The following is a 22,931-nucleotide window of genomic DNA, read 5'->3' as shown; positions in this document are numbered from 1 at the left end:
TGAACTGTAAGCACAGGATAGGTGCCTTTAGTGAGTCTGAAGAGATCTCTGGCTCTTTCACTCTCTGCTGCCTGACATTTGCTTTCTTATTTCCTCCCGTCTTCTTCCTGGGTCAGCTGGTGCCTGCCCTAGGAGAGCTGCATGCAGAGAGGGTTAGGCTGTCTGAGCGCTGTCCTCGGTGCTGGAGGCCTGGTGGGGCTTGTATGTTTGAGAATAAGCAAGAATGTTGGAGGAGGTAACCTTGAAATCCAGGTGTAGATATCCACTCGGTCTCACCAGAATAACTACCCTTATCCTCTTGAAAGATTATGCAACTGGGCTTCCTCCTTTCAGTCCCAGACACTGAAAAAGAGGGTGTCCAACTGAAACAAAGTCCCCCTAAAACCGAGTACCCTTACCAAGTTTACGATCAATCTCTCTATCCAAAACTTTATCCCCTTTCTTGTCCCCTCTGACCTCAATCCTAACTGTGCTAAGTAATCAACTAATCAACCAGAGTCAGATAATTTAAATTGCTATTGTCAATAATGTTGTTAATGTACTAAAATTGCTATTATAGATATCATCATTAAGGTACTGTTTTGCGTTTGTTTGTTTGTGTGCTTGATATTTGACAACACTGGCCATGAACTATTAATAATGGGTAATCAGAGCTCTGTTCCATCTCGTAGCCCCCCAGGGTATATTTTGCAGAATTGGGAAATTTTTAGTTATGCACTTATGAAAAGGAAAAAAAATGTATTTTATTGTAACACTGCTTGACTTCAGTACTCCTTAAAATCTGGAGAACAGTGGCCCCTAATGGCTCTCTAAATTATAATACCATCTATCAATTAGAACTGTTTTTTGTTAAAGGGAAGGAAAATGGGATGAAATTCCTTATGAAAAGGCTTTTATGGTATTGCATCAAAGTGAGTCTTTTGGAACTTGTTTGGATTTGAGCCTTTTGGAATTGGTTTGGCTTTTATCTTGTGTATGTGGGTGAGTGTATATTTGTGTTAAAGAAGTGCACTATTTAAATTGGTAGACATGGGAAACAAAACTTTAGTTTCTAAAATAGCCCTTTAGGATGCATCCTACAAAATTGGACCACCTTTACTTTTAGTTCTGTGACTAAAGCCAAAATTATATATGTGTATGTATATATATATGTAACACCACATGGTCACAATATTTTTTAGACTCTGGGGAAAAATGCCCAAAATGAGGCTCATTTGACAATCCAAAACTGGTTTTGCTTGCTTGATAAAACACTTTTTTCAGAATTCTGACCCTACAGGAGTAAGTCCTAATAGGAGGAACTTGATTTTCTCTCTCTGTGCCTTTGAGATGTAAATGTTCTAATGGGCTCTCAGGAACTCATCTTTGTCTTAGTAGATCATCTCCAATTCCTGAGACGGAAGGGAAAAAAGGAGGAAAGAGGCCTTTTAAAACTTAACTTACCACAACTATTATTTATAAACTGTGAGTTTTATATTGTAATATCTGATTCATGACTAAGTTTAAAAATGAAGCTATGAGATCTCTGGTTGCATCTGTCTATCTGTCTATGTGGGCATTATAAATATATCTTTATATTTGGATGGTCTTATCAAAATTAATTTCTAAATAAGTTCTATTTAATTGGCTTAAAGGAAATAGAGTACTTGTATATAATTCTCAGAAATATTAAGGAAACTAACCCAATGACTTTTAGGTTCACATGAACTGGGAAATATTCCATATTAAATTAATATTTGGTATTAAAATTAGTTTAAGTTTGTTGGTTTAATTAATATAGACATGTCTTTAGAGCCATCAACATTAAGTATAGTACTTTTATTGTACTTAAGTTTAACTAGAAGTCAAATAAGCTCTTATTATATCTGCTACAAAATTTGTCTCCAAAAAAATAATAACTTGGTATAATGAAATTTTTATAAGTTAATTAAATGTAAGTGAGATAAAAGCTTTTAGGTAAACTCTTCACGGATAATTATGTTTTGGGACTGTCCACTTAAAAATAGTGTCTCCAGGCTTTGATAACTTAAAAATTTAAAATTTAGCTAGATTAAGTTAAATGATGAAAGTTTTAAAAATATCTAGGTCATTCTAAAATAAAATAAGATTCTGGAACATTATTGATTGGTCAACATAGGCTTCCTTTTACATAGAAACTAGAGCTATTTAGAACTATTAATAAATATGTTTGGTTTCACACTAAGACATTTTCTGTAAGAAAGTATATCTTTAGAAATTACAAATAATATTTATAACTTTGCCAATCAAAAGAATGCTAATGTAAGACAGTTCATAATTGCTTACTTCTTAGTTTTCTAGAAATTAAGGTTTTTAAGAATTAGGAATTCTAATTAATGTATGTAACTAAAACTAAAAATTAATAAGAAAAACATCTTTGCAAGGAAAAAGAAGGTATAAGGAATGGAAATGCATTTTGTTAAGGGAAAATAATTTTTTCTTAAAGCTAGTTATTTCTAAATAGGAAAGAAAATAAAGGGACAAATTAATATGGATGCAGAAAGCTTACAAGGGAAAAAATCTTTAGAAAGGAATTCTATGTATGGTTGGGACTAACTAAGATTAGAATAAATTTAACTGAGTAAGTCAATTTTAATATTAAAGGTAAGATGATATTTGGTTTGGTTTCTCTCTCTGTTAAGAGAATAAAGCTTTTTTTTTTTTTCACTATTGAGCTGCTTTTAATAGCAGATTGTAAGTTTCTTTACAAGTTTTTAAGAAATTTATTGTAACCTTTTGTATTTGCTTTTGAAATCTTTTACTGTCACTTTGGTTAAGGGAATAAGTATTGATTCATAGTGACCTATTAGCCTAATTGACCAAGTGTTTTGAAGCTTTTTGATATTTTGACAAAATTCCCCACGATGAAATTCTAATTAAAGTTCACTTTACCTCTAGCTAACTTTAAGTTTTCCAATGGGCCCCTGAAGCATCTCAGAGAGAGAGATTAAACCAACTAGTTTTATACAGTATGCTAAATTACATAGGAAGCATTGTCAAATGAGTGATAAATCTTCTTAGATTATATTGTATGGGTAAATGTTTTTAATATAGATATTTTGGAAATGATATGAAATTCCTAAAAAAAGTCCTAATAAAATGTTATCAGTCATAATTCTGCTTATTTTCTTAAAGTGTTATATGTCATAGCAGTAACCATGTTTCTTTGCCAATTGTATTGTAATCAGATCTTTAACCATGCCTTTTAAAGTCTTTTGTCCTTTATAGACAAGCAGTTATTGTTGTACTCATGCTTTTGCATAAAAAAAATGCTTCATCTTCAAGAAGATTCATAGAAAGGAGTTTTTGACAAGTACAGGTTTCTGATAACTTTCAGATCATGCCACTGAACTGGGTAAGAAATTAAAGAATCCTGTTGGCTTCATAAAACTGTTGACAAAAAGGATTAGTTACATAGGATTGAGTGTACTGGTGAATATGGTTATAATTTTAATGGGTTTTGTCTGAAATATTACTAACTTTTAATCTGTGTTTCCCAGATATAAAGAAATCTTTCCCCTTAAGCTAATTATGACTTACAGCAGCTTGGTAAATTATACCTTTGTAAGCAGAATTGAAACATTTATCTTTTCTCTCTAAGTGATCCCTCCAGAAATCGGAAACTCTTAGGTTCCCAGAAGCCTTATTAGGTAGATAAAGAAGACCACCTCCTGACAGGTGCAGGAATCTCAAGGTATTTGGGGGACCTCGAGAAGAGAGGAATTCACCCAGACCTATGGATATCACAGGAAGAATCTGTGGCCAGCCCTTGGTGTGGCTTTCCTTGGTTTGCAAGGTGTTTGAAAAGTTCCAACACAGCCAGTTTAAAAGAGCCTATGTGATCAACTATACTTCTGTAAATAACTGGGCCAAGTTGATTGAAACCAGACTTAGATTGCAAACAAATTAATCTTAACTCAGCTATATTTGTAAAATTTAGGGTAATTTTAGAGAGAAAAGGTTGTGTTTCAATGGATATTAAATTCTAGTTTTGTTAGTTGAGGTGTGTCTTTGCTGCTTAAGATTCACTTCCCAGATAGCTCCTTGTTATTATGTTACATTATTATAAAATTTAATTGAATTATTAAAAGGACACTCTAAATTTTGTTCTGTAGCTTACCGCAGAAGTCTATGGATAAAGATCAGATGCTCCATAACCTGCAACTAGGAGATTATGCATACTGGAAAAGGTATCAGTTAAAGGACTATTTCCAGTGTAGATGAAAAGACCATTATCTAGTACTTTTAACTAGTTTATGCACAGCAAAATTGAAAAGAATTTACTCTAGAATTCATTTTTCTGTTCAGGACTGGTCTACAGAAAGGACTGCTGACCTCAAACAACACCCACATCATGACAAGAAGAAGATGACAGCAGTGGTAGACAACTGACCAAGAATCCAGGCCAGGCCTGTAAGACCTATCCTACTAATTCAGTTCAACTGTTTACCAAACGTTTGTCCCCTATCAAAATTGAAAGTTATTATTTTACTTTTAACTATGCTGTTGCCTCTACTGTTCAGGAAGAAAGAAAATTCTCTAGTGAAGTTGTCACAGGGTACAACTACTCGTGACATGTATCACTGCTTGCTTTAAGTCTATGGCTAACAGCACATGTACAATGTTTGTGTGACAATTTGGTATGATGGATAAAATGTATAGCCTATAAAATGTTTCCCCCGTTATCAAACCTTTGAACTTATTCACTATGTCTGATTAAGTTTCCCCCAACGTGGATAACTAGACAGACGGTCCTCTCTCTGTATATACATGCTGATATAGGTAGAAACATATAGATACCTGTATCTATATAGATATAGCTATAGATATATATAAACAAAGAGGAGACCTAGCACCAAGGGACATGATGGATCCAGGACAAGCAGCAACCACTCTGGCATCCAGGTTCAAATATTTTGATCTATTGAAATATTTGCAAACAAAAGGGGAAATGACCAAAGAAATTTTCACATTTTGAGGTTCGGGGAAGTCATTCTGGCTTATACAGGGTTTAACTTAAACTAGAACAGCCTGTTCTGTGGCTTATCAAACATACATTGTGTATCTGCTTTAACCATTAAGAAAAAAATACATTTAGAAATAAAAATAGAATAACTGTGGTTCAGGCACCCAAAATAGAGCTGGGTGGCCATTGTGGACATGGCTTCAGACTCATTCCTCTATTACTGAGGACTTGAATTTTATGAACTGTATCTGACTCAAAGATACCACCAGCCATTTTCAAAACAATATCTGCTAGCAGCTGCCAATTGCAACCTTATGGTCTCAAGGTAAATATCAAATCTTCCTTTTACTTTAGGAGTGGTAGTAACAAATGAGACAGCTCAAGGCATAGCCTCCCAACAGAAGGCATTAGATTCCTTAGCTGGAATAGTATTAAACAATAAAATTGCTTTTGATTGGATTTTAGCAGAAAAGGGAGATATATATGTAGTGGCTAATAGCTCCTCTCACGTATATGTTAATAGCACACCGGAAGTTAAAACCTATTTAGATAAAATTAGGAAACTGGTTACCAAGCTACAAGTCTCCCTGGAAGTACCAGGTCCAGACTGGTTTTCAGGCTTATTCTCTTGAATTCCTCAGAGAATGAGATCTACTTTATTAAAGTTTGGATTGTCACTCCTTCTCCTAATTGGGTACCTGATTATAAAACATGCTATAAGCTGTTGGACCAAAACAGTAGACCAAAGGACTAAAATTTAATCACATAAGACTTGGGTCCAAGACCTGGAACTTAGAAATATTTCCAACTCAGTGTGCAATGTTTCCATTCCCCAAGTTGAGGCAAGACTACACCCCATTTCAGCAGGACATAGCCAGAGTGATCGTCACCCTTTTCCCTCAAAAATTTGGAGGAAAGTTAAAACAGGAGTGGAGATTGAAACTGAGTCCTCCTAAAATTGAGTTCCCTTACCAAGTTTATGATTCAGCTTTCTATCCAAAACTTGATTCCCTTTCTTGTCCCCTCTGGCCTCAATCCTGTACTAATTGAACACTGATCAACCAGAGTCAGATGACCTAAATTGCTGTTGTTAACCTTGTTAATGTACTAAAATTGCTATTATAGATATCATCTTTAGGGTACAAACTCAGGTAGTTTCTCTGGGGCAAGATGAGCTAACAGACTGTCGAGTCATGGACCACCTGGCCAGAGAATCATAAACTAGAGACATCCTGACTCCCAAAACTACAATTAAGAATGTCACAGAAGTGTCATAAGATGATTAATTACAGCTTCTTTGTTCTTACCCCTTAAAAAAAACAAAAAACTAACTCTAACTCAAAGACCAAGTTGGAGTGGATCTGAGGCTTGTTCCCCACTCCCTTCTTTGGAGCACTGAGATAATGTACTTTCACCACAATCTGTTGTCAGTAGATAAGCTTTACTGCGCCGCAGGCAGGCGTAGTAGGTTCAGTTTGGTAACACAATTCCTCAGCTAGCAGTTTGGCCATCTGTGACTGTGGGTGGCTATGTGGTCATTCACTGTAACTATGAGGAGTCTCTTGAGACCTAATATTGCCACATACGGTTGGGAATGAAGACCACGATTGCCTGTGTTCTTGTGAAACTTCATGTGACTTCCTATGACCGCATGTGACCTGATGTAGCAGCCTGTGACCACATGGAGCCTCCTGTGACCTTGAGTGGCCTCAGCTCCAATCTTCCCAGAAGACTGAAGTCTGGGGTCCCCAGAGAGTCTGGGCACTATCCAGTCTGGGCCTAGCTGCCTTTTTGCTATATCCTAGATAGACCCTCATTGCCCTCTCCTCATGGCTTGCAGACTTGGCACCCAGAGTCTCCTAGTGTCTCCAAGAGGGGGTTCCTTGGGGACGTTAGCGTCAGCGGGAACCGGCCCACCCGCAAGTGTCCCTCCTAGAACAAGTGACAGCGACCCCTCTGACACACGAGCCTGCCCAGCCATAAAGGCCAGGGTCTCGCGGGATAAGGGTCTTGCATTGGTGGGGTGGGCGAGGCGTCACGCTTCTGCGCTAGTCTCATCGCGCGCCCCTGTCCCGCCCGTTTTCCCATAACGCCGGGTCCTGACGTTGGGCGGAGGCGGAGAGGGCAGGTCCGCGCCGCAGCCCAGCCCCTGCCCCGCCGGGGACCTTGGCGGTTCCAACGCGGCTGCGAGAGCGCGGGGCTCCCGGACCCGGCCAGCGGCGGAGCTGGCAGGGGTCCAGTACAGGGCGCGCGCCGCGCCCTCCCCCTCCCGCCAAGACTCCGCAGCCGCGCGAGGAGGCGGGGCGCTGCGGAGCCGGGGGGCGGGGGCTAAAAATACCCGGCGGCGGCGGTAGCGGCTGCGCGGCGACTGCTGGGGCTGCGGGGTTGCGGGGCCGCTGGCCGCGGAGGGCGTTCCGGGCCAGGCTGGGCCCCGCAGACCGACATGCTGACCTTCTTCCTCGTCTCCGGGGGCTCCCTCTGGCTGTTCGCAGGTAAGTCCCCACCCTGTCCTTGTCCCTGACCCCCATTCCCTGCTCTCTGTGGGATCTTGGCCCCGGGTAGGGGTGAGCCTCCAGCCCGGGCTGTTGAGCCGTCCTGTCAGGGCTCCCCCGGGCTGCCCAGGTTCCCCCCACCTCCAAATTCTGGCGGGCCCCGGGCCAGGTTTAGGAAGCAGCTGTGACTGTGGAAGTGAGGGGCCTTGCTCTCTGCGACCCCACAACAACCTACTCTTTGTGATCTCGCAGCAATCCCTCTCAGTTTCTTGCACCCACCTCCCCTTATGGCGAAGACTATGTGCTGATGAGACTAGGCCCTGAGCCCACTCATCTCCCAAGGCCAAGTTCAGGGACAGACAGTTTATCCCTGTCCATCTCCAGGGTCCAGAAACTCAAGAGTGTGAGTCCCCGAGGACCCATGCAAGTCAAGGACATGAACAGGACTGACCTGGGGCTTCCTGATGCCGGTCAGAGGGTCTCCTCACAACCCCTCCCCCCGACCACCCTTCAACCAGAGTACACCATTTCTGTGAAGCAGGGTTTCACCTGGCTCCTCAGCTATGCCCAGGGCTTGTATCCCCACCCTGCAAACCACCTCCCCTCTTCCTGCATCCTCTCAGGAAGCTTTGAGGAACCCCCTGGATCCCTGCCCAACACTCTTCCCTACTCCGCAGACACACACCTAGGCTCTCACTGAGGACCCATTCATCTACCAGTTTTGCTGCCCGCACCAGCCACTCCTCTCCCTGAGCATTGGGTTCCTCTAGATTATGATACCAGTAAAGGGAATCCACTCCCCCCACTCCCATGTGCAGGTTCAGCCTGATAATGTATGTGAGGTGCTTAACCTTATACTGGCCTCAAGCTGGACGTAGCCCAGAGCAAATGTTCTATGAATGCTAGTGTTTATTATTTCATGTTTAAACAGCAGCATCAGAGGTGGTTGTAAGGTTTTCTGAGCCGAAAAAGGGGAGGAGACTGTTTTGAAATCCTTACCTGAAACTTTGCCCGTGTTATTTAATATTCACAGCAAATCCTAGGAGCTTGGTAGTGCTATCCCCTTTTTACTGAGGTTCAGAGGTTAATTGACTTGCCCAGTGTCATACGGATAATGTCTGACAGATTAGGTAGGGTTTGATCTGAGGCTTTAACTGATCAATCATTGCTAAGTGCTTGGTGGTATCAGGCTTGAACCTACAGGGTTGGTGGGCCAGATTATGGTAGGCAACCCCCCGCCACCATTGCCCTGAGTCAGGCCACAGGGACACCTCCCCTGAGCGGGGAGAGAGTGAGGCCTCCCTAATCCCCTCAGCTCCCTAAGCTCCTTCTGTCTGCTGTGTCGGAGGACAAGCCATGCAGGAGTTATTAAAATAATGATAATGATGATCGTGATAGTAACAGTCATCATTTATTGCTTAGGTGATGGTCTCAGAGCCTTTTACCCACACCAGGACCCCTTTGTCCTACCATAGGAGGCCCCCACCTAGCCATGGGTCCAAGGGAAGCTCTCTGGAGCCTTGGTCTTCTGTGGCTACAGGGAGGTGTCTGGGGGCTACAGGGCCACATGTGGCAGGAGTCATCACCTGTGAGAAAAATACTGTCACAGTGCAAGATCCTCGTCTGAAAGTGGGATTCAGCAAGCACTAACTCATACTGGCTTTCCATTCTGCTTTGGTGTGGAGCGTTTCCCAGAGCAGTCAGTGCCTCCCTGATGGGGACGCTGCCTCACTGGAAGACTGTACAGGGGCCCAGGAATGATCAAGCAGGACAACTCTGGGTGCAGGTGGCAGCTGCTTCCATAAAGGCCGAGCTTCTCAATGCATACAAGAAATTCTTCAAAGATGCCACCTTGGTTTAAGAATGAGAGACTGAGCGTGTGGCTGGTGTGTGGTGCTCACCCCAGACACGCATTGTGGCATTCTCAGATCATGTGTCCACTTTGCTTGGGACTTTGCCTGGACCCCAGTGTTTCTTTGAGATCAGAGGGGACACCTAGGGTAAGACTAAGAACACATTCTGTCTTGTAATCTCCAGGATCCTGTGGCAGCTGCCAGAGCCCTTTGGCTCAGCCAGAAATAGGAGAGGACTCCTGAAGTGCTGTGACTCTTTGTAGAGTTATGTGCTGTTTGCCACCCAGTCTGGCCCTAGGGGGACAAGGGAAAGGTAGAGGGGAGCTGTCTGGAGGGGAAACTGACTATCTGGGGGAAGCAGCCATGTGCTCCGAGCCCTAGAAGATCAAGGGCTGTATCCGTCCTGTTTCCCACAGAGCAGGCCAGCACTGATTCCTGAGCCAGCCCAAATCCCACCTGTGTATTGACTGGTAAACAAGGAAACAAAGTAGATGCAGTGTGATGAGTCAGATGCTGTGCCTGGCCGAGGAAAACATGGTCTCAGTGCTAGGAGCACTCGGAGGACTATGGGAACAATGGACTGGCACTTCTGCCTGCCTGTATGGCACCACTGTGCAAAGTAGAAAGAAGTTCCCCTCTTCATGGATGAATTTCTTAGCAGGTACCCCTTCCTCTAGGCTGATGCAGCCCCGTGTCCTTCTACAGGGTCCAGTCTGCACAACCATATACCTGACCATCGGTGACAGCTGAGTGGGCTTCTGCATCATACAGGGGTGTTTGTCAGAGGCAGGTAGGCCAAATCCCAGGTAGAGAAAGTCAGGCCAGCAAAGATGTGCAGGAAGAACTATGGTGGGGGATGGGTCTTTATGTGTCTTGTGCCTGAGGAGCCTAGGTTGTAGGAGGGGATGGAGTCTGGATGGGAGAGGATTCTAGAGAAGATGGTTTTGTTTAGGGGGCAGATGTGCCCTCATTTAGCTGCAGTGGCCAGGCTGAGCCAGCAGGAAGAGAGTGGAAGCTGGGAGAGCAGTGGGAGGCTATTGTGATGTTATAGATGAGAATAGCTATGGCCCAGTCGAGGCTGAGTTCCAAGAAGAGGAAGGTAAGTGGCCCCAGCTGTGACCTTTGGGGAAATGGGGACTGGCACTGGTGGCTGAGACTGGTGTGCCAGCAATCTGGGTGTAGTTGTCCAGGGCAGGTGCAGACTTGCACAGCCTGGCTCAGCTCAGCCCCATCAGATCCTCCCCACACCTCTGCTCCCATTAGGGTGGAGGACTGATGAGAGGACTGGGGCTATCTCTGGAGGCCCGGGAAGGCAACCAGGGCCCTGACAGATGGTGGGTCTCCAGGCAGAACAGCTCGGGGCATGCCTTACAAAATGAAACCTGGATTTGTACATGGTGCACCACTCTGCAAGAATTCTGACCTCAGCATCTCTCACCCTTCCTGGCCTGTGATAGGATACAGGGGTGCTCCCAGTGAGAGCACACTGACACCAGGGGGCGGCACAAACTGGCAATTCTGTTCTCTGGCTGGTTTTCTGTTCCTTGCTGATTGTAAGACTCTTGGGTTGACCTTCAGAAGGCCGAATTTGGCTCAGCTACAGCCCCAGATGGGACGCAGGGCTGTCCCCGACACAAATCATGCAGGATAAGTGAGCTTGAAGCTCTGGCTTGTTTGTATCAAGAGGCAGAAGTTACAGGCATTTGTATAACAGAAGCTGCAGTGTGTAACTAGTCAGTGCCTGGCACATAGTAGGCATTGAAATATTCTTTGTTGAGTGAAGGACTGTGTATTGGGGGGGAGCTGGGGTAAGAGGATGGGCAGTGTTTTCATGAGGGGAAGTGTAGTTGCAAAAATGCTGATTTGACTACTATTTCCCTGAACACCTACTGTGTATCAAGCACTGTGTTCTATAATCCCCCCACGCTTTTCCTTTAATCTTACCCACAACACTGGTGCTGTTATTCCCATTTGATAGATGAGACACCAAGACACAGGAAGTTCCATGGTGAGGCAGCTCCTAAGAGCTGTAAGACCATGTGCTCAGACTTCCAGATCAGGAAGGGACCACCTGCAGGATCAGGCAGAGACTGAGCCCCTTGAGCAGGCTGATCAGTGGGCACAGACAGGGAGCGATCCTTGGATGGGGAGGGTTTAAAGAGAAGACAAGTGCAAAGGACCAAGAACTGAGACTGGCACATGGGAAGGGACCCACTAAGTGTTTGCTAAAGTTATAACAACTTGAGCTAGGCCTTCCTCAAAGGAGTTGCAGGATTCTGACATGCAGAAAGGAAGTCAGGGAAGAAAAGGCATTCCAAGAAGAGGGGTCCGTGTGAGGAAAGATTGGCAAGAGGGGTGAATGAGAGCTAGGGACAAACTGCCCAGCTAGTGAGTTCTCCAGAGCTGGGCCCTGCAGGCACTAGAAGTCTGAGCCAGGCAGCATGGGCTTTATTCTGTGTTGTAGCTACATCAAGGACTTATGACCAAAACTGGGCATGTGGATGGCCAACGTGACACTATCCCTGTGCTCCACAAGCCATGTGCATCCCCTGGTGGCACATGTTGTACTGAACTGCAGTCTTTGGCCTCCTCTACTAGCCCTATGATCTCCCTGAGGGCAAGGCCAGGCACTTGCCAGGGTGTCTCCTCTCTGTACCCCAACCTATGGCTGGACACACGGTGTGCATCAGTGTTCATTGCATAAATGAATGATATGAAGAATTCCCTGAGTATTATTTATTTTAATAGTGATATGTTTTACAAGCTGTTTTCTTATAAGTCCATTAGCTGACAGCAGACCTTGAGTGAGCTCCTTCTCAGTGCCAGGTTGTGTGTCTACTGGGGTATGATGCCAATACAGGAGAAGCCACAGGAAAAGCAGGTGTGAACCCCTTGTGGGCAGAGCCAGGTCAGTCTTCACTGGAGCACCTGGAACAGAAGGAGGTGTTCCAGAAGTGTTGATGAACTAATGAATGAGTGATTGACCAAACTTGCAGCTCTAGGGTGACTGGTTTACAGAAAATATTCTTCTCTGAGGATAAAATGTTATTGTTTCCTTAGAGCTCCAAGTGTCCAGTCTCTCAGTAGGCTGGGAGCTCTGGCCAAGCAGAGCTGAAAAGAGGCCCCAGTCAAGGTCCTCAGCTCACTGCGTGATCTGGTGTGAGATGGCTGTATTCCCTGCGTTGGCCTGGCCGGAGTCCCTGCTAACCACCCATTGGGCTCCAGGAGGGGAGCGCTGTGAGTGAGATGCTACTTTTGGCCCTTGGGGTTGTCCTTCAGGTCCGGCCCAGAGGCAGTGTCACATGATCACTCAGCTATTCTGGGAGCCCACAGTTGGTGTGGCCATCCCCAGGCCTAGTTCCTTTGTGTGGCTCCTGATTCATGTGAGGCTTGGGGCTTGTGACAGGCAGATGTATGAAGATGGGAGATGGGGTGGGACAAATTCTGAGCGAAGCCGGCCTGTCTGTTCTGAGACTGAATCTGTAATCTTAGAGCCTGAAGAATTTCAATCCCAAGAAACGCCATCTGTGCCTGTTCACCTGCTCTTCCCAGAGACACTTTCCTTTCCCAATCGCTACTCCAGAGGGTGTGGGTGCCTGGGGATTGTCCATGGAGAGTTGAGGGTGGGTTATCTTCTGCTTTGTCATCTGCTCATTCAGGCCTGCATTCCAAGACAGCCACTTCCTGGGGCTTTAGAGCAGGAAGCCAGGCCAGGATGGTGCCAGTGAGGTAACAATCAGCATCTCAGTTTCCAGACCCTGGGGTAAGCAAATCTCCGTTGGCACCTGTTGGGGCCAGGGACAGACCTAGTGATTGATGGCTATTGGAGGAATGGAGAGAGAGGATGGCAGGCCCAGGTTGAATGGGCACTTCTTAGACAGAGCCCAGTAATCAGCACTGGCAGCCCTGCCCCACTCACAGCACACCACAGCTTGGCCCATCAGCACAGGAGGTGGATACCGAGGGACTGAGCAGGACTTGTCCTGCTACAAAGCCCTATTTTTCCCTCCAGTGTGTTTTCCCCGTTTCCCTGTTTTCTTTCTCCAAATTACTCAGAGGGCTAGGTCCCCAGCGGGGCTCCTTCTGACCACTAACCCTTGCCCGCCTTGGCTATAAACCATTCTGGGCACTGACTTCAGGTCCTGCCACAGAGATGGAAGTGCGACTGACAGGGACAGCAAGGTCAACCAGCAATTAGACAGTGGGGCCAGCTGGAGGCCACACGGCAAGGACAGTCAGAGATGGGGATAGGAAGGTAGTCAGACCTAGGGTGTAGAGAGCAGCAAGATGGAATATAGGCTAGGCAGTAAGATTGGACAGGGAAGTTGGCCTGAGGCTGGATGGTGATGCCCCAGAGGCCAATGAGAGGAAAGCATGAATCAGTATGGAGAAGGAGGACTCAGCTGGGACCCATCCAGGCCTACAGTTCCCCCTGACTTTGGAAGGGGCAGTGCTTCTGGCCCTTCTGCTATGTCCCCTAGCTGCATGAAGCCACTTAGTCTGCAGGACCCTGCTTGGTGGCTGGAGAAGTTAAGTGTTCATGGTGACAGTACCTTCCAGTAGATGGGTTAGATGTGCTTCTCTAAGGGTACCTTCAACTCACCCATACTCAGCCTCCACCCTACCTGCAGGCTGCTCCCCCCAAGCCTGGCTCTGCTTGGGGTGGTGGAGGGAAAGGGAGGGCAGGCCTTCCTCTGGCCAGCGGGCTGGTGGGAGATTTGGGTACATGTGTCCCTGATCTCCTTTCCACAGGTCAGACAGCAGGGGAGGCTGTGACCTGTGAAACCCCCTTTTCCATCTGGACTGAAGTTTCTTTTCTCCTTCTCTGCCTCCTGCTTCTTCTCCCTGGGGCAGCCCCATGAACCCTCACAGATTCATGCCTGGCCTCTTGGCTTTATGGACATATTGTGTGGCCTCAGCTAATAGTAGGAAGACCTGAGGGGGTAGGCAGCAGTGGACTGTCATCAGAGATGGGCGTTTTCTTTGGGCTGAGCAGCTGACAAGGCCCGTTTCCCTTGGATCTCAGGAGATCTGCAGAGCATCCACGAACCCTCTTGGTTCAGAATCAGTTCCTGGGTGGTTTTGTCCTAGATTTCCTCTCAGGCTGAATGATCATATGTGTGTTTGAGATCTTGCTGTGTCATGGTCTCCTGTTTGGGAGGCTGCGTATTCATGCTCCCTAGGATACAAGGCTTGTGCTGTGTTCATAGGTTAGCCTCACCTGTGCTTATCCTGTCTCTATGTGGACACCTAGAGTGTGCACTGTTTTGTGCCTAGTTTCTTCACTCAGTACCATTCACAGTGCTGTGTGTAATGAGGAGGTTTGCAACAATACAAAAATGTGAAAAATGATGGCAGTACCATGAAATTTTCAAGTTAAACGCATTTTAGTTAAATGACTGTCCTTTATTCCGGGATAACGTTTTTCCATCTGTATTGTAATGAGATGTCCTGGGAGTTTGGTTGGGGTTTTGTTTTATTTTGTTGTTGATACATTTGTGTGTGTAAGTGTGTGTGCTGTGGTAAATGGATAGCTCCTGGTGACCTTAGGGTGTCAGAAAAGTGGCATTTCTGGCCTCTGAAAGTTTGAACAAGATTGGGTCTGACCTTGTCGTGGTGCCTCTGTTGAGGATGGAGTCTACGTTCTGGAGTGTGATCACGCGCCCTGGGGCTCTGGGTTACACACCCACCCGCAGCCTGAGGACCCTTGTGGTGGCAGCACTTCGGGCAGCAGGCAAGGATACACGAGGCCTCTCTCCATTCTTAAAAAGTCCTCTCTGTGCACCGCAGGGGCTTTTGTTTACTGTCACGTTTTCCTTCCCATTTCTTTCTCCACATTTACCATCAATACCACAAGTGTTACTGAAGCTCCCTCGTTCGAAAATGTTGCTACCTGGGACCCAGTCATTCCTATTTCTGAAAAGGTCAAAACCCACAGAGCCTCAGAGTGAGCCAGTCCTGTTTCCAGGTCCCACACGCCCTGACCTGATGCACTGCCTCCTCCACAGCGGCCACAGAGGCCTCCAGCTCCCTCTGGATGGATTGTGGTTTAGTGAGATTCCAAGTGGTGGGTGCTCTCAGTGAGCCGGTGTGAACCTTGTCCATTGGCCTTCCTGGGCCAGCCGGGGCCTCATTTTGCTTTGGTCTGAAAGAGATTTTTGTTCTCCGGTGAGAACAGCCCCGGCCTGGCCTGGTGCCGGAGCCAGCGGCAGGAAGACAAACCCTTTCATGTGACAGTCCCAGAGTAGAGAGGTGCAGGCCTGCCAGCAGCAGGCCCTCCCCTGCCTCTGCTCCTTGGGAGGCAGTGATTTGCATATCCCTCATTCATCCTGGCCTTGAAAAGGAGGTCTGAGTTCTCAGTGCTCCCTGCCCAGCTGAGGGCTGGGGCTGCTTGAGCCTGTTGTTAACCCTGTGGATGCCACAGGCTCTCACTGGCCAACAGTAGGTCTTGGTGGCTGGAGGGCAGTGAAGACAGCAGCTGCTGTGTGGCCCTGGCCTCCAGAGGATGATCCAGGAGGTAGCAGAGTCCCTTTGACCAGCACTTTTATCAAAGTACAGGGAAGCCAGAAAATTTAAGCTATTTGTCAGATTTCACAGAAAACTTACCTTTAACCAAAGGCAAAACTCCCTTTTCTCTGCTTCCTGTCATTCCTGTGAAATAACAATGACCCCGGAATGGTGGGTAAAGGTGCCTTATTGGCTCCTGGCTGCAGCGGTGGTCCCTCTGGCCAGGCTCTGGAGGTACAGCTTGCCTGGGACACTTTGGCATCCTAAAACCCCAACGTGCTAGGTCAGGTGAGCTGGTGGGCACCATTAGCTTGTGACTGTGACTTCAAAAGCACCAGGCTATGTATAGTACCAACCAGAGTCTTACTCCTTCAGCAGCTGAATGCCATCCTCCCAGCCTCAGTACAGCCAGGTCCCTGCCTCCTTCACAGAAGCCCTGACATCTTACAGGCTCTTCCTGTGACCTACAACCCACTCTGTCGCCTTAAGAACCCTCCTCCCCATCCTGCTCCTGCTCTTCTCCTTGTTCCCCCTCTCTGACTGAGGATGTGTCTCAGGGTCTGTCTTTTGTGAATCTCTCCTTGAACAGAATGTATCCAGCTGCTCCTGAGTGAACAAGTGGTCAAGCAGATCCTTCTATAGCTCCTCCCACCTCAGTGGCCCCAACCATATCTTAATAGGACCCTCCTCCCAACCGGAAGGAGCTTCCCTCTAGCTGAAGGAGGTCACATCCTGTCCCAGCTGTACCCTGGCCACCTGCACTTGAGTGCTCAGAGCATGGCCCTGCCAGGAGCAGCCCATGTTCTCTATGTGAGCTTGAGCCTGTAGGGGTTGCATTGTGTCCTCAGTTTGGGCCAGTGATGGAAATGGATCACTGCTCCTGAGGCCAGGTCACTGGCAGCCCTAACACACATGGGCTGGGAGGGGAAGGGATCATGTTGCAGCCACAGGATTAGGCTTCCTGCGTAGTGGGGCCTGGCCAGGGGATGTCCCTCTGCTTGTGTGGTGTTCTTGGCCCTCGCCAGTATCCCTAGGGTTCTGCCCGCTGTCCCAGGGTTTGGCGTGGAAGGAAGGACGATGAGGCCGAGGCTCATCCACACCATCAGTCCTGGTCATCGTACCTTGGAAATATTTCTAAAGGGAACGCTGCCATTGTCTTAGCCTCTGCTGCCCCTACTTGTTCTGAGAATTTTGTTGGACCTGATTCATGGTAAGGACAACTTTTATCTCAGAGCTCGTGAAAGACACTGTGTTTCTATTTGCGCTTCTGCTTTCAAGGCTGTTTGTATTTTTAAGTCCCTGAAAGTGGTGTTTGAACCTGGCTTCTCGATGCTGTCGTCAGGAATGTGGGCCCATGGTTCCTGACCAGGCAGGGCTTAGGGTGAGTGAAATTCTTGAGAAGTGCTGGCATGAGGATCGGGGGTGGAGGGCAGTGGAGGCTGCTTCCCGTACCGAGTGAACTGTGAAGGGAGGCATGTTCACGGCGGGTTCGGGCTCTTGAGACAGGTGGCCCTGTGCAGTGGTTGGGCACAGCCAACCATAGTTAGGCCCTTCCGCATTCAGGAGGCTTAATTGAACCTTCAAAGCTATAATCAGGCTCCTTAGGGAGGCTTGGTGGGTGAACCACCATGTAACCCAGCAACTCTGAATCCTAGGCCTGTCTCCCATGGGGGATGTGCAGTGGGTCTCACCTGCCAATTCCCAGCTCAGGGAGGCCCTCGGCCCCATGTCTGCCCCAATCGTCTGTGGTTCTCTGACTCTAATTAAAACCCAGGAGGAAGGTGGAGAGAAAGCCCTTCTCTCAGTGCAGACTAGCTTGACTCTCTATGTGGATGGGGTGGGTGCCAGGCTGAGTGTAGGCTGCTGTGTTTGTGCCTCTGCAGGTCAGGGTCAGACAGGTGTCATGGTGATACTTGTGCTTTTCTTAACCTAGTGCCTGGGCAGTACACTTCCCGGGGCAGCACTGCTGTGCTGTGACTCCAGGGCTCTGGCCCATTGTGTGGTTTTTCATCAGCCAGGACCTTGGGTGTCTCCCTTGGATTTTCTGCCCCAGAGGCTGCCCTGAGAAGCATTAAAGGAGGTTTTCATCTTATTTAAAGACATCTTTGAAAATGTCCAAATAAAAGTAAGGGTCCTGCCAAGAAGGAAGGGAAAGGGGCTTTGTGGGCAGAGGGTGGGTCCTCAGACATTTGTGCATTTTTTTAAAGTTTCTTCCGGGTGGGTTGCCTGGAGACTGGGACCTGGGGGCCCAGATAGGCTTGTGCCAAGTTCTAGGTGAGGACCGCTGAGGCAGGAAGCTCCTGTGTGGCCTGCCCTGGGTAGTGGGGTGAAAAGTAGAAGCCGTATCAGCTCCAGGGAAGGTGTTGCAAGACCTGCAGGCTCCCGAGTTTCCAGGCAGGTTGTGCATCCAGCTCTCAGGAGGGCGCTGTTGCTGGGACAGTCTTGCTGCAGAGGAGGTGGATTATATTTGGGAAGATAGTGGCCCTGTCCTGGAAGACTTGGATACACCAATTGTGAGTGGGGCCTAGGGTGGGAGAGGGGTGGTAAGCTGAGTTCTGTGGCCAGGAATTGTCTTTTACCCTCCAGCAGTGGCCACCATGTGCTGACTATGTGCCCAGCCATGTGCTGGCCATGGAAGCTGGCAAGAAAAAAGACCATACCTGATCCTCACTGCCACTCCTCACCCTGTGGGGAGACCTTGCAGGAGTGAGGCCCTGGGAGTCCCAGGACCTCAGCATCTCAGTCTGTCTGCCAGAGGTGTTGAGGGAGTTTGGGACTCAGCTTCAGTTCTGACAGGCCAGGTTGTGAATTCTAGCTCCAGGATAGCCATTGCCCCAGTCAAAACAGGAAAGTATCTCTCAGGCAGGCATTGAGGAGGACCTGGTATGCTGCCCTGGGGTCTTGCAGGGGAGCTAAGTCAATATCTTCCAGCTACTAACTCTGGTCCAGAGTATCCCCACGGCCCAGAGCATCTCTGAGCAGATGTTTTCTCTGAGACTGTGGCTAATCTCCTTCCTCTCCCCAAGTAGACTCCTTGTAACCTTGGGTGGGGGTGATGGGGAGCAGAGAGAGCCCCCAGAAGGTGCTAGAGGTGGAGTCTCTGGGCCGATGGTGCAGGCCTTCCTAAGCACAGGAGGTCTTGCATCCCCACCTCCACTTCCACTACTTCCCACCACCCTCACCACTCATGCTGCCTGCAGGTCCTAGCCCATGGCTGAGGCCCTGGCCCTTAATCAGTGCCACCGATCGATGTGTAAATAGGCTTTGTCCTTAAGTAACCTTTTGGATGATCTCCTATCCAGGACTGAAGACAGGCTCGGGGTGGGGAGAAACAGAGCGGTGTGAACTGAGGCTATCTTGACCTGGCAGAGTCAGGGTTAAAGCTGAGTTGCTTGCCTCTGAGCTGATCTGGGCCAGTACCGCCCCTTGTGCGGGGGTGGGGTGGGGCAGTGGGGACCTTGAGGGCCCAGCAGCTCCCCATAGAGCTGTTCTGCACCCGGGTCTCTGCTCCCATAGCTGCCAAGGAGCCTCTGCCACCACTGCTAGAGCCTCTGCCACCAGCCGGCTTCTAGAACAGGCATCCGTTGCCATCGCCTGTCCCTGGGAGGGCAGACTCAGGGCGGGGCCTTCACCACTTTTGTGCTTTGATCAAGATGTGGTAAGCTCTCTCCCTGAGCCCCACACACCCTTTATAAAGGGAGGCTGGTACTAGTTGGACCACTCAACCACCTCCCCAGTGCCAGAAGCCTGCTGGAAAGGTAGAGTATAAATGCATGTAATTTCACAAGTTGTATTTGAGCCCTTTTGGTTGGCAAAGAGACCGAGTGACTGCTTCAGCTGACTTCTATCTACCGAGTGTTTCCCTTACTCCCTGGCACCACACTCTGTCCATGAGATTCTGGAGATGAGGCCAGAGGGACGAAGTGACTTGTCCAAGGTCATACAGATATCAAGAGTCTGAGTCAGGATTTGGACCCAGGTCAGTCCAGCACCAGAACTCCCCTTTGGGCCCTTTCCCTGGCTTGTTTGCCTGGGACCCTGGGTCCTAGGAAGATTGTGATTCCTTTTAGAGCTCTGCATTGGAAGTTAAGGAGATTCTTTAATGATGAACTGGCTTGCCTTGTGCTTTGCCACCATTTCTGAAGGCCTCAGAGGTTTGCAGAAACCCAGAACCCCATTGCATGGACCCCTACCCATTCCAGGCTGATACAGAGAGGAGCTGATGTGCCTCTAAGGGGAGGGAAGAGTCTGAGGATCATGGAGAGTCTCAGTGCCAGCATGATGAGTTTGGATTTTTGTCCTAAGGTAGGAGGGAGCCTGATAAGGTTTTTGAGCAATGGCATGATATGGTCACTTCTGTATATTGGGAAAATACCTTTGATACCAGTATAAGCACTGGTTAGAACAAGGCCTGTGAGGAGGCTGGCGTGGGAGTCTGGACTACACTTGGTGGTGGCTGGACCAGACCAGGCCAGGCAGATGGAGAGGAGTGGTCAGGTTTGGGAGATGTTTAGGAGATAGTCCTGACAGAACCATCTAGCTATATTGTGAAGATCTAGAGTGCTGGGGTTAGGAGACTGGACCAGCAGAGGGTTCTTGGAGCTGAGCCACAGGCCCCAAGGACATCTCCACCAGATACGTGCCCTGAGGCTCTGCCTCTGCCACCTTGAAGTCAGTATGCTTCCTACCAGGGTCCCCTTCCCCTCATTCTCTCCCTTCCGGGTTTTGAGAGCTGTGCCTCTTGCTACCTACCTTCCACGTGCCCTGCATTAGCAGAAGACAAGGTGAGGTAGGAGGGTCCCAGCCCCCTCAGCCTGTGCCACCACTCAGTATTCTGAACTGGTTTGTGCCAGAGGAGGAGGCATAGAATATGCCAAAGGAGAGGAGGCTAGTTGATGTTGAGGGCTGGGTTCTTCTGCCAGATGAGTATTTACAAACATTCACAGCTGCTCACTTGGCAACACCAGCACCACTGATCCCCTTGGGTGCTGTCTCCCTTCCCCAGCCCCGCCCCATGCCCCATGCTGCTGCAACCAGGAGAGCCTCCTGTGGGCATGGAAGGAGGCAGCCACAGCTGGGGCCTCAGGGACCACTGAGTCCAAGCCCAGGTCAACAGAGAGGGAGCAGGGTCAGAAGAGGCCAAGGCCCTGTGAAATAATGAGATGAGACCAGACTCCGGGGCCCAGGCTCTGCCCTGCCCCATGCCAAGGGCCAAGGTGCCAAGGGCCTGGTAGCACTGGCTGGCTCTGAAGCCCGTGTCCTCAGAGGACCTGAATTTACAGCTTTGCCGTGCAGTGCTCCTGGTCTGAAGGGAATCTCAGGGTAAATGCAGGCAGCCCTGACTGCCTAAAAAGTCCTGTGAGCCTGGAAGAATGGCAGCCTCTCATCGCTGCCCAGCCAGAAGGGGGTGCAGTCCCAGCCTCAGGGCCAGAGGAGCTGCAGTCCCTTTAGACGCCTCCTTAGAGGTGGGCACCTAAGTAGGAGCCTGAGGAGGGGAGGGTGGCCAAGCCCTTTTCCTACCATCCTCCTTCATCTCAGGTGAGTGGGCCTCCTAGAGTAACAGAAGCCAGCCGTGGAAAGATGGCAGGTTCTTGATGTGAGGCCCAGAGGGAGCTCACCCGTTGTGTGCACGGTGAAGAGCAAGTGACTAGCCTGACTGGCCGATCCCTGCTTACAGGCTCTGGTGGCCCCGTGCTGCCCTTTACCCCACCAAATCCTGGGCCTGGGCTCTTCTGACCAGGTCTGGAGCTGGTTCTCTGTGGGTTCAGCACTACTGCAAAGGAGAGCATGGGTTGTGAGTATGGATGGTCCAGTGTGGGCAGGGATTGGAGTGGCGGTACAACCCAAGGCAGAGGTTTGGGAGGCCTTAGTGTGAGGCTGGAGTCCTGCCTGACTCCCCCATTCGCTCGCTGTGCACCTGTGAATGGCAGGTAGCTTCTTCAGCGGAGTCTCTATGTTCCCACCTTATAAAGAGCACGCAGAGTTGTGAGAATTGAGCAGTGCAGTGAGTAGGCATGGTCTTCCTAGGTACCAGGAATTCAGGAAGTTCAGACAAGTTCTGCTCTTCCTTCTCATGGGGCCTGTGGTACTGTGGTGACCAATGAAAGCTTGTCACATCTGGGAGACCAATCTTGTACAAGATTTCATGGGCTCAAGACTTCATTTCCAGAATAGAATATTCAATTTGCTAAGTGCTCCGTGGTTTCTCTCAGCTCCAGCCTTTGTATGTTTGCTTCCCTCTACTTAGAACACCTTTTCCTCTTTATTCTTCAGTCTCAGCATTAGTACCACTTCCTGCCAGAATCCTTTCCTGACTCCCTGTACCTGAATTGGGCATCTCCTCTGGCTCCTCGTGCCTGATCACAGCTCAAACAACACTCATAGCACTGCCAGCTCCCCCATGTGTCTCTCCCATGGGACTGTGGGGAGGCCCACATCTGGCTTGTCCCAGTGCCCAACACTGAGCTAGATCAGAGCAGGGGCCACGAGAGAGTCTGCTAGGTGAATGGATGAATGGGTGGGTGAATGGATGGCTTGGACACTTGGGACTATACTTCGTGAAAATCACAGCATAGCAGCCAATACCTACTTTTGGCTGCAGCTTAGGGTCTGTGAGCAACTTCCAAGGATCAGGACTGTAATGGTGAGGCATTCTTCTAGGGTTTTCTCTAAAACTTTTGGGACCACATCATTGAGCCTCACAGCTGGGCAGGGGCTTCTTGGGCCTTGGCTTCCCAGCCCTTGGAGTTAGTTCAACCCATTAAAGGAAATGTCTTTCAGCTCTCAGAGCCCACCCACCAAGAGCTGGTGGGCATATCTGAATTTTCCAGTGTAGAGTGAGTCATTTATCTGATGAGCCTGGCTGTGACTTAGTCCCTCATTTGCAGCTTAGGGAAGTAAATGTCCCAAGGAAGCCAGCTGGCCTCCTGCCCAGGGTCCTCCCCAGAGCAGTTTTCTCGGTGAAAATTCACTGTGGTCTGTAGCGTGGCCTCTGCTTTGCTGACGCAGAACCTTAATTTGGTCTATATGCCAGGAGTGGTTTGTTCCTGTGGGATGGCCTCAAAACTGATCCAGCCCTAGGAGGCTGCCGGAGCT

At 48.5% G+C, this 22,931-nt stretch overlaps 1 protein-coding gene across 7 annotated transcripts in view; it reads left to right on the top strand.

Annotated features, from left to right (window-relative positions):
- The first annotated feature begins 6,980 nt into the window (after positions 1–6,980).
- ACSL6 (acyl-CoA synthetase long chain family member 6) overlaps positions 6,981–22,931 on the top strand; it is a 62,109-nt gene continuing 46,158 nt past the window's right edge. For 4 of the 7 annotated variants that reach the window (XM_045507841.2, XM_045507839.2, XM_074360624.1 and 1 more), the window contains exon 1: positions 6,987–7,476. In XM_045507841.2, the coding sequence (XP_045363797.2) occupies positions 7,428–7,476 (49 nt within the window). In that variant the 5' untranslated portion in view covers positions 6,987–7,427. Of the gene's footprint in view, positions 7,477–16,883; positions 17,047–22,931 lie in introns of those variants that run through there. The other 3 variants (XM_074360627.1, XM_074360626.1, XM_074360625.1) reach the window with 3 other exon arrangements.

The sequence above is a fragment of the Camelus bactrianus genome, chromosome 3, assembly GCF_048773025.1.
Source record: "Camelus bactrianus isolate YW-2024 breed Bactrian camel chromosome 3, ASM4877302v1, whole genome shotgun sequence".
Classification (NCBI taxonomy): Eukaryota; Metazoa; Chordata; class Mammalia; order Artiodactyla; family Camelidae; genus Camelus; species Camelus bactrianus.
The sequence above is the reverse complement of the archived record's forward strand: the minus strand, read 5'-3'. Positions and strand labels throughout refer to the sequence as shown.